We start from the raw sequence: 15,924 nt of genomic DNA, 5'->3' as shown, positions 1-15,924 counted from the left end.
ATAGTTTGACAAGATTAACTTTGTCCCGTTTCATTTATTCTATTAGAAAACAATGACACATGCAAACAAAGAGCGTTCAGTGCGAGGTCGCTCTGGTGAACGTTAACAGGTTAATAGATATGCAATAGACATCTGAGTCCGAGATGTATTTGTGTTATTATGTAGAATTCACTGTACACTGCTTTACATGAATCCTCTCTGGATTGATCCAAGATGGCGGCGCGGTCAGACGCAGCGGCTACTCCGGGTCCCAAAGACGGTGCTTTTATGTCTTTTAATGTCGTCTGTTCGTCTCCAAATAGTGTCAGTTTACCGCTAAAAAAGTCTTTTGGATATCGGCAACGCATACAAACACCAACTCTCGCCGGTGGCTACTGAGAAGCTACGAGGCCTTTGTTTACTGCTGGAGCCAGACCTCGAGACCGCGGCCTCGCCCACTGACGCTACCCGCACAAGGCAGCGTCGCAAGCGGTGTGAGAGAGGACAGAAGTGCGGTGAGCGTGGAGGTATACGAGCTAGGCTAAGGGCTAACCCCACAAGACCGGCTCTTCCAACACTCATGCTCTCAAACGTTCGCTCTCTGGAAAACAATCTGGACTTAATTCAACTCAGTCGGTCTACACAGCAAGGGATTGTTGTGTGTTTGTTTTCACCGAAACATGGCTAAACGACAACATCCCGGACTCCGCCATTCAGCAGCACGGGCTAACCAGCTACCGAGCGGATAGAGATTCATCACTATCTGGTAAGACCCGTGGAGGTGGCTTGTGTGTGTATATCAACAAGGAATGGTGTAATAATGCTGCGGTAATATCAAAACACTGTTCATCGCTGGTGGAGTTTATGGTTGTGAAGTGTCGACCGTTCTATCTGCCGCGGGAGTTCACGGCCATAGTTGTTGTTGCGGTCTACAACCCCCCGTGTGCAAACGCTAAGTACGCGCTTCGTGAACTGTATAGCGCCATCAGCGAACAATAAACAAATAACCCCGACGGCTTTTTCATCATAGCCGGTGATTTCTTTGTTTTTTTTTTTTTTTATTCTGTTTATTGGGTTTTTCCAAGTTAAACACAACATACAAGATACAGAATAATCCAAATATATAATTCCCATATAGACTACCCTATAACATACCCCAGACCTCCATCCCATAGTGCCACAAATAAACCATAAGTAAAATCAAACAAGAAAACAGAGATAATTAGATAGTATCTAGTCATTCTGTCCTGTTATGCCCAAATAAGAAAGGAAACTACCCCAGAATTTGACAAACAAATCTTGCCTTTTTTTCAAACGAAATGAAATTTTTTCCAAAGGTATATAAGATGATACTTCTTTGATCCACATAGAAGTAGAAGGTGGTTTGGAATCTTTCCATCTCAAAGTTATACATTTTATGGCCGCTAAGAGGGCAAGCCTAACAAATCTCAAATTAAGCCCTTGTTGATCGAGTAATGTGATGTCCCCTAAAAGAGTAAGTCTAGGCTCTCTAGGCACATCAGTGCCAGCAACTGTGGCAATTATCTCTAAGACCTCTTTCCAATATACTTCCAAGTCAGGACAAGACCACAGCATATGTAGGAGAGTCCCTCTATCTGCTTTACATCTAGGACAAAGCTCTGAATAGGAGCTTTTAAAGGAGTGCAGTCTAACTGGGGTATAATAAACTCTATGTATCACATTAAACTGAATCAGTTTATGACGAGTATTAATAGAGAGTGTCTGAGCATCCTTACATATTGTTTCCCATTCATCATCAATGAATGAGCACTCCAAGTCTTTTTCCCACTTAGATTTGACATCACAGATATTACCAGCCATCAACTGCAACAACTTGCCATAGAAAAATGAAATAAGACACTTAGGACCTTTTTTCTCAGACAAGATAGCCTCAAGAGGTGAAAAAGGGAGCTTGGATAAACGGCCACCTTGCTGGGTCTGAATGTAATGTCTAACTTGTAGGTATTTAAAAAAAAATTTAGAGGGAAGGATAAATTTCTGTTGTAGCTTCTCGAAAGACATGAGAGTGTCCTCCTCATAAAGTTTGTCGAAGGTTTGAATGCCTCGATCGTACCACTGTTTGGCTATGCCATCTTTAAGAGCAGGGGGTAGAAAAAGATTGTAATAAAAAACAGTGGATCTGAAGAGAGTCTGCTTGCAGTTCATCTTTTTTCTGAGGTCTGTAACAATTTTAGAGGTACCAACGATTTGTGGATTAGAGGTCAATTTCTTTAAACAGTTTATAGAAATAAAAGGTATTGCAGCAAGAGTTATACCCTGTACCTGGACCTCTTCTAATTGCCGCCATGCAGGGGGGGAAACAGATTTTGATTGCCAAATCCAGACTATGCGCAGCTGAGCTGAGCTGCACAATAATATAAATAAAAATCAGGCAATTTGAGTCCACCATTCTGAAAAGGCATACACAGTGAGCTCAATTTTACCCGCGGAACTTTCCCTTTCCGGAACCTAGAAATACTTCTGTGAAGATCTTTAAAGAAAGACTTTGGTAACACAGGAGGGAGCGCCTGAAACAAATATAAAAATTTGGGCAGCACATTAATTTTTATAGAATTTACCCAGCCAATTAATGAAATAGGAAGAGATTTCCATCTATCTAAGTCCTTTTCTACTCTTTTAAGCAGGGGGGCATAATTTAAGTTATATAATTGGGACAGATCTCTAGGTATTTGTAATCCCAAATACATGAATTTATCTGCATTCCAGAAAAAAGGAAAATTGTTAAGGGACAATTGGGTAGCAGCTGTATTAAGAGGCATAGATACACTCTTATTCACATTAATTTTATAACCAGATATGATTCCGTACTCTTGTAACAACGCTGACAGAGCTGGTATAGAAGAATCTACATTTGTCAGATACAACATAATATCGTCTGCATATAATGAGATTACATGCTCCGATTGAAGGGCTGTAAAACCGCTAATGATGTCATGTGAGCGAATTGCAATAGCTAAAGGCTCGATTGCAAGAGAAAATAAAAGGGGAGACAGTGGACAACCCTGCCTTGTGCCCCGCTCCAAAGAAAACTGAGCCGAAATGTCATTATTGGTCCGAATGACTGCTGTTGGGTGGTTATATAGCATTTTGACCATGTTAAGAAATTTAGGACCAAAATTCATCTTTTGAAGGACTGTAAATAAATAGGGCCACTCAACACGATCGAAAGCCTTTTCGGCATCCAAAGAGATAGCAATAACAGGAAAGTCAACCTGAGAGGCAGAGAAAGTTACATTCAAAAGTCTCCGAACATTGTCAAAAAGAGATCGATTTTGACTAAATCCTGTTTGATCCATGTGCACCAACTGTGAGATAACTTTTTCTAATCTTAAAGCAATAATTTTGGCAAAAATCTTATAGTCTGAGTTGAGTAATGAGATCGGCCTATAGGAGCCACATAAATGTGGGTCTTTACCAGGCTTAAGTAAGAGAGTTATTATAGCCTGTTCAAGTGAATTAGGTAAATGCCGAGTCTCTATAGCCCATAAATACATATCATTTAGCGGTTTAATTAGTTTAGGTAAGAAAGCCTTGAAAAAATCCATAGAAAAACCGTCCATACCAGGCGATTTGCCAACAGCTAGGCAAGATATGGCTTCTTGAATTTCGATCTCAGTGATGTCCCTCTCCAAACAGTCCCTGCATTCCTCGGTAAGTGAGGGTATGTCGATTCTATCTAGAAAAGAGTATATTTTCACCATATCTGCACCCTGGGAGGTGTATAACAGCTTGTAGAACTGCATAAATTCCTGATTAATAAAATTAGGATCTCTGATGACAGTATTATCCATTCGACGAATTGCATTAATAGACCTCATTGCATCTTCTTTTCGTATATGCTCATAATATCGTTGTTTGGTTCTGAGGAGGACACACTCTGCTTCTTTAATGGACAGCATATCATACTCAAGCTGCAATGAGCTTAGTCTCTGAAGAATATGTTCGTCTCCACATAAAGAATAGTCCTGTTCCAATTTTTTAATGTCTTTGGAGAGTACATTCAGTTGACTTTGATATTTTTTCTTTTTCCCAGATGAGTATGCTATGATTATTCCCCTCAAATAAGCCTTAAGTGACTCCCAAATCACCCCTGGAGAGGCAGATCCAGCATTAAGAGTCAAGAAATCTTCTATATTGTTGTTTAAAAAGGCTATAAAATCAAGGTCGTTAAGAAGATAGTTACTAAAGCACCATCTTCTAATATATAATTTAGTAGTGGGGGTATAAATTGTAAGAACTAAAGGGGAATGATCAGACAGAATTCATGGAAGGTATTCACATGATTCAACTAAGTGTTCTTGTCTTTTATGTAGAAGAAAAAAGTCAATTCTAGAGAAACTTTTATGGGGCCGAGAATAAAAAGAAAAATCATTTTGCTTACTATGTAGAGCCCTCCAAATATCTATCAGTTCTAATTCAGCCATCATGTGTTTCACAGCTCTTGCTGATGGGGTTAAGACAAAACTCTTATTGGGTGATCTATCTACTGCATCTAAAACCAAATTAAAATCACCTCCAATGATTGTGCAGGGCAAAAGGAGTTTAAAATAAAAATTATGGAAAAATTGAGGGTCGTCTTGGTTGGGGGCATAGACATTTGCTATGGTCACATTCTCAGATGCAATATATCCTTTAAGAATAATATATCTTCCATAATTGTCTTTAACCATGTTTTCAAAAACAAAAGGCACTCTGTGATTAATCAGAATGGCAACCCCTCTTGAATGAGAGCTATATGAAGAAAAAAATATTTGTCCAGACCATTGGCGTAGTAGCTTACAATGATCTTCCTCGGTCAGATGGGTTTCTTGTAAGAGAGCAATGTCAATCTTATTTTTCTTTAAGAACAGAATTTTCTTTCGCTTTAAATTGTTATTAATGCCATTAACATTCCAGGACAGATATTTATACTTATCTCTATCAGTTATCTTTCAAATAGCCGGTGATTTCAACCATGCAAACCTAAAGACAGTTTTACCAAAGTTCTACCAACATGTGAACTTTGCAACAAGGGGAAACAACACGCTGGACTTTGTTTACACAACAGAGAAAAATGCATACAAAGCTGAACCCTGCCCCCACCTCGGGTACTCGGACCACATCACTGTTATGCTAATACCAGCATATAGACCAGTTCTCAAACTCACCAAACCGGTTCAAAAGCAGATCACAGTATGGCCAGACAATGCCACCTCAGCACTGCAGGACTGCTTCCAGGACACAGACTGGAACATGTTTAAAGAGGCAGCCACCTACAACAACCACACAGACCTGCAGGAGTACACAGAAACTGTGACTGCTTACATCAAAAAGTGCATAGATGATGTGACAGTCACCAAGACCATTACCACACATGCCAACCAGTAGCCATGGATGACAGAAGAGGTTCGTGGGCTGCTAAAGACCAGAGATGAAGCATTCAGATCAGGAGACAAAGCAGCCCTCAAAACAGCAAGAGCCAATCTGTCTCGTGGTATCAAGAAGGCAAAACAACAATATGCTAAAAAAATTAACAACTTCACAAACAGTAAAGACACTCGGTCCCTGTGGCAAGCCATTCAGACCATCACTGACTACAAGCCCCCGCCACAGGCCAGTGATGATGACACATCCTTACCAGATGCACTCAACCACTTCTACTCACGATTTGAGATACAGAACGACACACCTGCACAGAAACTACCAACATCTCCAAACGACCAGGTACTCTGTCTCTCTCCAGCCGACGTAAGGAAGACCCTGTCCAGGATTAAGCCATGAAAGGCTGCGGGCCCTGACAACATACCTGGACATGTACTGAGAGACTGTGCTACACAGCTGACGGATGTCCTAACAGACATCTTCAACACCTTGCTGAGCCAGGCAGTCGTCCCCACATGTCTCAAATCCACCTCCATAATTCCAGTACCAAAGAAATCACCCGTGTCCTGTCTGAATGACTATCGTCCCATAGCACTGACCCCAATCATGATGAAGTGCTTTGAGAGGCTAGTCATGCATCACATCAAGTCCAGTCTCCCAAACACATTGGACCCATTCCAGTTTGCATACCATCCAAACCGTTCCACGGACGTTGCAATATCCACCACTCTCCACCTCTCCACCACTGGCCGACCAAAATTAGCCCAAGAGCGCACAACTCATCCAAGAGGTCACAAAAGACACCACAACAACATCTAAAGAACTGCAGGCCTCACTTGCCTCAGTTAAGGTCAGTGTTCATGACTCCACCATAAGAAAGAGACTGGACAAAAATGGCCTGCATGGCAGTGTGCCAAGACAAAAACCGCTGCTGAGCAAAAACAACATAAAGGCTCATCTCAGTTTTGCCAGAAAACATCTTGATGATCCCCAAGACTTTTGGGAAAATACTCTGTGGACTGACGAGACAAAAATTGAACTTTTTGGAAGGTGTGTGTCCCATTACATCTGGCGTAAAAGTAACACAGCATTTCAGAAAAAGAACATCATACCAACAGTCAAATATGGTGGTGGTAGTGTGATGGTCTGGGGCTGTTTTGCTGCTTCAGGACCTGGAAGACTTGCTGTGATAAATGGAACCATGAATTCTGCTGTCTACCAAAAAATCCTGAAGGACAATGTCCGGCCATCTGTTCGTGACCACAAGCTGAAGCGAACTTGGGTTCTGCAGCAGGACAATGATCCAAAACACACCAGCAAATCCACCTCTGAATGGCTGAAGAAAAACAAAATGAAGACTTTGGAGTGGCCTAGTCAAAGTCCTGACCTGAATCCTATTTAGATGCTGTGGCATGACCTTAAAAAGGCAGTTCATGCTTTAAAACCCTCCAATGTGGCTGAATTACAACAATTATGCCAAGATCAGTGGGCCAAAATTCCTCCACAGCGCTGTAACAGACTCATTGCAAGTTAATACAAACGCTTGATTGCAGTTGTTGCTGCTAAGGGTGGCCCAACCAGTTATTAGGTTTAGGGGGCAAGCACTTTTTCACACAGGTCCATGTGGGTTTGGATTTTGTTTTCCCTTCATAATAAAAAACTTCATTCAAAAACTGCATGTTGTGTTTACTTGTGTTATCTTTGATTAATATTTAAATGTGTTTGATCTAAAACATTAAAGTGTGACAAACATGCAAAAAAAAAAAAAATCAGGAAGGGGGCCAACACTTTTTCACACCACTGTGTGTATATACACACACACACACACACAGGCCACTTTATTAGGTACACCTTGCTAGTACCGGGTTGGACCCCCTTTTGCCTTCAGAACTGCCTTAATTCTTTGTGGCATAGATTCAACAAGGTGTTGCAAACATTTCTCAGAGATTTTGGTCCATATTGACATGATAGCATCACGCAGTTGCTGCAGATTTGTCGGCTGCACATCCATGATGCGAATCTCCCGTTCCACCACATCCCAAAGGTGCTCTACTGGATTGAGATCTGGTGACTGTGGAGGCCATTTGAGTAAAGTGAACTCATTGTCATGTTCAAGAAACCAATCTGAGATGATTTGAGCTTTGTGACCTGGTGCATTATCCTGCTGAAAGTAGCCATCAGTAGATGGGTACACTGTAGTCATAAAGGGATGGACATGGTCAGCAACAATGCTCAGGTAGGCTGTAGCTTTTAAACGATGCTCAATTGGTACTAAGGGGCCCAAAGTGTGCCAAGAAAATATCCCCCACACCATTACACCACCACCAGCAGCCTGAATCGTTGAGACAAGGCAGGATTGATGCATGCTTTTATTACACTTATCGCGGCTGGCTTGACTGTGTATTTTCAAACTGCAGCTCAGTAGCTCACTGGTGCATTGTGCAGATGTAAGTTTTAATGTTTTTATGTTGTACATATAGTATACCTAATTAATATCATAAGCGATTGCATTTGGTTGAGTTTACTAACCCGCTAGCAAAGTGTTTGCATTTACTGGTTTTCATTCACCCTTGAGCTGCAGCTCAATTGACAATCCCAGACATTACTGATTGAATTATTTTAAACAATCATATTTCTTATCATATTCCTTTTAGAAACATCAATGCATTATTATTAATCTAGCAGTGTTAATTTTCTCTATTATCGTATACAGTATGTAGTATTAACATGATGTCAATACTTTTTTTAAATATCAGAATACTAGCATATTGTGACACCCCTATTTTCAGTGCAAAAGTACTTTATTCTGGACACTGAGGCATCTTCTCGTGTGACTTCAGTTCAAACAGGTCTCCTTGTTGACTGTTCTAAGATGGTGGCCCTTTTGAAGTACCTGAAGCAGCCACACTTCATTTACATATGTACATATCTATTGTTAGCAACCCTAGCTATGGCAGAATTCCAGGTAAGTGCACTCCTTCAGACAAAATGCAGAAGTTTAACCAGATGTATTTCATGATATTAGGAATACATTTATTATTATTATTATTTAGAAAATGTTCTATTAAGTATTTCTTCAAACATAGGTTAAACCCAAAGATTTTCTTCTCTCAATACCCCAAGACGAAAATAAGATTCAAGGTAAGATGTTAATGGTATTACAAGATATGAATGTGCTGATTAGAGCAATATCACAGGACAGATTCAATGAGTTTGAGTGTATTCATTTTTAAAGCACATTTATACAACCAAGGTTTCCCAAAGTGCTGTACAAGCATAATAAATAGAATGATAAAAAGGATAGACTCACAATTTAAACCCCAAACACAATTTAAACACCAAACACCAATTAATGTTAAAACTCTGGCTGATTAAAAGCAAGCGATAAAGATTCAATGGACTTATTTTCCTTAGAAGGAAATCAAATATCTTTTTTAAATATATCTTTATTCATTCATTATTTCATACTTATTTTTAAATAAAATCCCCAATAAATAATTTAATAAAAAGCCATGAACAAAACTTGCTTTTACATGAACACTAAAGCAAACTTTGAGATGAGTGCTTTATAACATGAACACTAAAGCAGAGTGTTTTTTTTTTGTTTTTTTTTTATTGAATGTTCACATTATATTTTAATGTGGCATCAGATTTATAGTATAAATAATTTTTAATTTTTCAGGATATTACCTCTTTATTCTCTAAATGTTGCAGATTGTTCCCTTATACCTACACAGGGTTACTGTATACTATAGATACACTATAATTATAAAAAAAAAGGTATGCTGTAAATTCTTTTTACTTACGCTGTAAATTGTGGGCTGTAATCTAAAACATTACGTAGCTTTTTTCTCATTCGAAATGTGATCAACATCGTGTAAGCAGATGTGTTTGGGAATTTGACATGTAACATTTGAAGTATTCTGCTCAGTGCTTCAAGTGGAAAAAAGAAATGCCGGTACTCTCCTCTTCTTTTAATTTATTTAAATATTAAATAAGTAAATAAGTACTTTTTAATTTTCATATTTCACAATGTATGCACATGTAACGGAGGCCAGCGAGTAGGTGCTGTGCAGGTAAACCTCACTCCCCTGATCTCAAGAGACGCACTGGCGACTGACACTAGTGGCTGCAGCCATCTAGCCTCCTGGTTAGTGCGCCCGGCGCCCTCCTCCCACGCCAGAGACCCGCTCAGAGCAGGCGTGTGGGACCCGTTACATGTAGTGCCACAATCAATCAATAATTAAATTTATAAATTTAATTAAACCTTTTCAATACAAGCACAAGTCAAGCTGTGATACCAAACAGGACAAGGAGACGCCAAAGACCACTAAACCGCCTGCCTGTACTAATACGGATCCATTCAGAATCACTAAACCACTGACCAACATATAATCTAAAACACCTTCAGCCAGCATCCATTAAAAACATTCTTGCTTTTAAGCCAAATATACGCTAGGGATGCGTAGTGTACCGGTACAGTAAAAATACCGGTATATATTATATTTCAAACGGTACGATATCATAATTTTGCTTAAGTCGGTATTTCATACACTGCTGTTACGAAGTGCACCTGTAGGTGGCAGTGCTTCCCAAATTGGTGCGCAACCGGTAAATGTGACAACAGAACACCGCAATGGATCAAACAGATGAAACTCTATCAACGCATCCAAAATTAATAAATAAAGAGAACAGTAGAAGTGAAATATGGCTTTACTTTGCATACAAAACAGACGATGTAGGTGAATGATCTGACCTTATTGCACCTGTATACAAGCATTGCTATAAATCATGTGTTGCCACAGGAGGCAACGTATCAAACATTTTTAAGCATTTGTCGCTTACTCATCCTGATCTTTTCAGAGAATTAAGAGATTGACAGGTGAGTGCATCATTGATCAATTCAGATTGAATTTTAACTTTTATTTACAACTGATCAACGCACATAAAGATGTGATACAGTAAGCTCAAACGTGCGTGTGTGACACGCTAGAACCAGTGAAGGTTTTGTCACGTAATATATGCACTTGCATTTCATACAATCAAATATTACTTGAAATTGAATTAAGCAAGAGTTTTGCTATATTAATTTTAGCATCAATTATATGAAGAGAATGTTACTGCTGTGCTGCCGACCGCTAATATGAAGCAGCCGAGAGAGAGAGATTTATATTTAATGATTTTTCTTTGGCTATCTGAGTCTGAAATCTAAAAACAACCTGAATAAAGAGAGAAATAATAACGTCATTTTGAATATTACCGTTAGAATAACACTTTACAATAAAGCAACATTTGTTGAATTAATTGTGTTAGTTGTATTTTTTTCTTTTCTTCAAACTCCGTCAAAATCTAACCTATGTTCCTGGTAGGTTTTTTGTTACATTTTGTTTGCACTGAAAAGATAGAAGATTTGATTAGATTTTCATTGTATTACTTCAGTTATATATATTTTTTTTTTTTCTCCCAACATCAAAATGTAACCTTATGTTCCCTGTAGGTTTTTTGCTACAGTTTGATACAAAGATATTAAGACATGAATCTGTTTTAATTACTATTTTTTATAAAATTGTTTTCAATTCACTTATCTTTTGAGGCTGGTTATTTGTCACCTGTGGTATCGATTTAGTATCGATACCGAGGTATTGCATTATGGTATCGAGCCATCCATAATATACGCTGAAAATAATAATTTACTGGCATCCAGATGTGTCACTATGGAAGCCCGTTTCCGCCAATGAATAAAAAATAAAACAAGGTAATTGCGACTTTTTATCTCACAATTCTGACTTTATAACTCGCAATTCTGATTTTATAACTCGCAATTCTGACTTTATAACTCGCAATTCTGACTTTATAACTCGCAATTCTGAGATATAAACTCGCAATTCTGACTTTATAACTCGCAATTCTGACTTTATAACTCGCAATTCTGAGATATAAACTCGCAATTCTGACTTTATAACTCGCAATTCTGACTTTTTTTCTCACAATTCTGACTTTTTTTCTCGCAATTCTGACTTTTTTTCCTCACAATTGCGAGTTTATATCTCACAACTCTGACTTTCTCGCACCATAGCAAACCACTCTCCGTGTAAGGCTTTGCAGTACTTTGTTCAGTTTGCTATAGATGAACTATTGAACTAGATGAATGTTGCGTCCGAATATGATTTTTGAACAAACACAAAAATGACTCATTCTTCTTTATTTCTGTGTTTTGCGCTCGCGGTTGGACAGTACCATTACTGCCGGGCTTTCAGACACAACATTCTTCATTTCTTTATAGTTCTGAGTTTGAGGCAGCTTCTATCACGTTATTTTAATAACAGCTGTCAAGTAAAGCGCGTATTATTGTAACACGAGAGTGGATATATATGAATGCACGCAGGTGGATTTCCTTCACTCTCCATAAAGCGCGCTTTCATCTCTATGTTCTTGCTATAGAATTATCTTATCTCCTGTATTTAATGTTGTAAGATATCGACCAAGCAAGGCATCCCCAATGAAAATTATAAATAAAGGATTCATTAATTTTATTATTATTATTTGGTCAATTATATATGAAGAGCAAAAGCTTAAATGCCATCTGAAATTTTCTTCTAAAATTAGTATTTTTCGTTTATATTCAGTTATTTTACTTTAATGACAATAAAAAGAACCTGTACCTGAGAAAAATGCTCATTTTAGAAGAAAATTTCAGATGGCACTTAGAGGCTTCTTATATAATTGACTAATAATAATAATAATAAAAAAAACTTATTTCAAATTAATGAATCCTTAATTTATTTATAATTTTCATTGGGGATGTCTTGCTTGGTCGATATCTTACAACATTAAATACAGGAGATAAGATAATTCTATAGCAAGAACATAGAGATGAAAGCGGGCTTTATGGAGAGTGAAGGAAATCCACCTGCGTACATTCATATATATCCACTCTCGTGTTACAATAATACGCGCTTTACTTGACAGCTGTTATTAAAATAACGTGATAGAAGCTGCCTCAAACTCAGAACTATAAAGAAATGAAGAATGTTGTGTCTGAAAGCCCGGCAGTAATGGTACTGTCCAACCGCGAGCGCAAAACACAGAAATAAAGAAGAATGAGTAATTTTTGTGTTTGTTCAAAAATCATATTCGGACGCAACATTCATCTAGTTCAATAGTTCATCTATAGCAAACTGAACAAAGTACTGCAAAGCCTTACACGGAGAGTGGTTTGCTATGGTGCGAGAAAGTCAGAGTTGTGAGATATAAACTCGCAATTGTGAGAAAAAAAGTCAGAATTGCGAGAAAAAAAGTCAGAATTGTGAGAAAAAAAGTCAGAATTGCGAGTTATAAAGTCAGAATTGCGAGTTTATATCTCAGAATTGCGAGTTATAAAGTCAGAATTGCGAGTTTATATCTCAGAATTGCGAGTTATAAAGTCAGAATTGCGAGTTATAAAGTCAGAATTGCGAGTTATAAAATCAGAATTGCGAGTTATAAAGTCAGAATTGCGAGTTTATATCTCAGAATTGCGAGTTATAAAGTCAGAATTGCGAGTTTATATCTCAGAATTGCGAGTTATAAAGTCAGAATTGCGAGTTTATATCTCAGAATTGCGAGTTATAAAGTCAGAATTGCGAGTTATAAAGTCAGAATTGCGAGTTTATATCTCAGAATTGCGAGTTATAAAGTCAGAATTGCGAGTTATAAAGTCAGAATTGCGAGTTTATATCTCAGAATTGCGAGTTATAAAGTCAGAATTGCGGGTTTATATCTCAGAATTGCGAGTTATAAAGTCAGAATTGCGAGTTATAAAGTCAGAATTGCGAGTTTATATCTCAGAATTGCGAGTTATAAAGTCAGAATTGCGAGTTATAAAGTCAGAATTGCGAGTTATAAAGTCAGAATTGCGAGTTATAAAGTCAGAATTGCGAGTTTATATCTCAGAATTGCGAGTTATAAAGTCAGAATTGCGAGTTATAAAGTCAGAATTGCGAGTTTATATCTCAGAATTGCGAGTTATAAAGTCAGAATTGCGAGATAAAAAGTCGCAATTACCTTGTTTTATTTTTTATTCATTGGCGGAAACGGGCTTCCATACTATTCTCTCCGCAATCTCTGATAAAATTGGCCGTGTTTTCTCTGCATTAGTGCTGTTTTGAACTTACTGTTTGAATTTGCTTACTGGATCCTTGCTTTCCAGGAGTTTACCGGTTTAAAATTACTTGCAAAAACCTGCTTCTTTTCATTTTTAAGGTATTCTTTTCGTTATAATTTACTGATTCAAATTAGTAATCAATAATGGTCTACTTGCACTGAGCCTCGTGATGCACTTCTGTTTTGAAATAATACAGCTCAGTTATTTCCGGTTATGTTTTCAATGTGCCATAATCATCTAGTTGACTTTACGCCTATTAAAATGAGAGTCTGCGGGATGATTTAAAAATTCAGACATTTTGAGAGACAGGAGAAGAGATTCTGATGATAACTGTGTACAGAATTTTCCAAACACAACAGAGCTTTCAGTTTTAATCCAATATAAGCTGATCTGAGAAAGCTGTGGCTGATAAACATATGTGATTGTTTCACCACAGGGTGTATCTGTATTAAATTTGTTAGTCATTCTGTGTCATTTTTTATTCACAATCATTTAATGCTATGCAATGCCAAAATATGAATATTCAAAGTAGTCTCACTGTCAGCATGTCATTGTTTAAAATTAATTTAATGTTTAACATTGTTAAATTTCTTTAAGGCAGTTACTGCACATTCATTCAACCAATTTAAACATTGGAAAAAGAGCATTAATGCACACAATCACTAATACTCTTATGAAAATTAGCCACAGTTTTACTACAAATAAAACCAAAAAATTGCAATTGTAGTTAAACCATAATAAACCACAAATGTACTCGGGTTTTGCTCACTAACCATAGTTTAACCATGGTATTTAAATTTGGTTATAAAAATGGTAAATCGCAAAAAAAAAAAAAAAAAAAAAAACATGGTTCCTACACTTTTACTATAGTAAAACTATGGTCACATTTCGTAATGATTGTGAATAATCAGTCAAATTAATTTAAAACTGTAGATTCAATAGGTATTAAATATGATCAGTAAAAGAAAAATACTGTTAATGAGAAGACAAGCACTGGACCTCGGCAGGTCAATGGGGAAATATATTTATTATTCAGAATGCACATTTGGAAGGGAAATATATTTATAGGAACATTTCAGCAGGTTGAAGATAATTAATGTTAGCGCAGAGAATATGACTAATTATGTCTGGGAGAATTGCCAGCCCTAAAACGTTGTCATATTCTACCTTCTCATGTACTCATATACAAATAAAACAAACAGTGCTTTATTTTCAGGTACAATAGGTGTATTTAGCAGGAGCATTCAAAAAACTGTATAAACAAATATAAAAATAAAACACTACATAGACTGATTCCTAAAGCACCTGTATTAAAGTTTTTCTGTCAAGAATAGTGAGTGATTTTTCTATTTGCGTTTTGTTAATGTTAAATGAATAGTTCCCCCAAAAATAAATATTCATCTGTCATCTGTCTGTCAATTCTGTCATAATGTTTTATTTTTATACCATAATTTACTCAAAATTTGGTTTAAATCTGAATGAGTTTATTTCTTCTACTGAACATAAATGCTATTTTGAAGGTGAAAAACCAAACAGTTGCTGGTCCACAGTGATTTCCATGGGATTTTTCTTTCCTACTATCAAATTCAATGTGGACCAGCAACTATTTGGTTACCCTCATTCTTCAAAATATTTTATTTTGGGTTCAGCACAAGAAATTAATAGGTTTGGGACAACATGTGAGTGAGTAAATAATGACAGAAATAAAATTTTAGGGTGAACTATTTAATGATAGTCGACAGCATGTTTAGTGTCCTGTCCCTTTAAGACCTGCACGCATCTAATATACAGGCACGCATCTGTTTCTCTCTTAACTATTTACTTTCATTTTTAGAGATAACCAACTGAGTCTGTATGTAAACCTTGTGTATTTTGACAGTATTAGCGCAAAAGATAACTTAACTGAGTAATCAGGCGCTGTTAGACAGGCTTTTTAGTGCGCGTGCTTCAGGTGTATGCGCTCAGAAAAAGCGCACGTCAGACCAGCACGTGAATTAAACATTTAACCAGCAAGGCTTGTGTGCAAATAATGTACTTTTGCGATCGCGAATAAGTGCAGTGTCCTGTCAGAGTAACTCTACTGCTGTATGTCCTGTTGTACAGTATATAGAGACGGAGGCGCCAGAACTGTATTTGACATAATGTGTGCTGTAGCATGATATTATGATATTTCTTCAAAAGCAGATCGTGGAGACATTTTTATCGTCCACGATCAAAAATCGTCATATCGCACACCTCTAATTCATTCATATTCATTGTCGGGAATTTCATCTTGTGGTCAAACTAGAGTGAGCTTGGCGACCTCTTGTAAATCTTAACGACCCCTAGTGGGGGTCGTGACCCCCAGGTTGGGAACCACTGCTCTAAAGACTCAAATATAGAAGTGCAGGTACTGCGTA

General features: G+C 37.5%; 1 protein-coding gene across 1 annotated transcript in view; it reads left to right on the top strand.

Moving 5' to 3' along the window:
* Positions 1-15,924, top strand: part of LOC306860215 (uncharacterized protein) — a 53,542-nt gene that overhangs the window by 10,308 nt on the left and 27,310 nt on the right. The window contains exons 3-4 of the mRNA XM_079401794.1: positions 8,223-8,347; positions 8,469-8,523. Of these exons, the coding sequence (XP_079257920.1) occupies positions 8,255-8,347; positions 8,469-8,523 (148 nt within the window). The 5' untranslated portion in view covers positions 8,223-8,254. The remainder of the gene's footprint in view (positions 1-8,222; positions 8,348-8,468; positions 8,524-15,924) is intronic.

This window comes from Barbus barbus (assembly GCF_936440315.1).
Source record: "Barbus barbus genome assembly, contig: SUPER_3_unloc_1, whole genome shotgun sequence".
Classification (NCBI taxonomy): domain Eukaryota; kingdom Metazoa; phylum Chordata; class Actinopteri; order Cypriniformes; family Cyprinidae; genus Barbus; species Barbus barbus.
The sequence above is the reverse complement of the archived record's forward strand: the minus strand, read 5'-3'. Positions and strand labels throughout refer to the sequence as shown.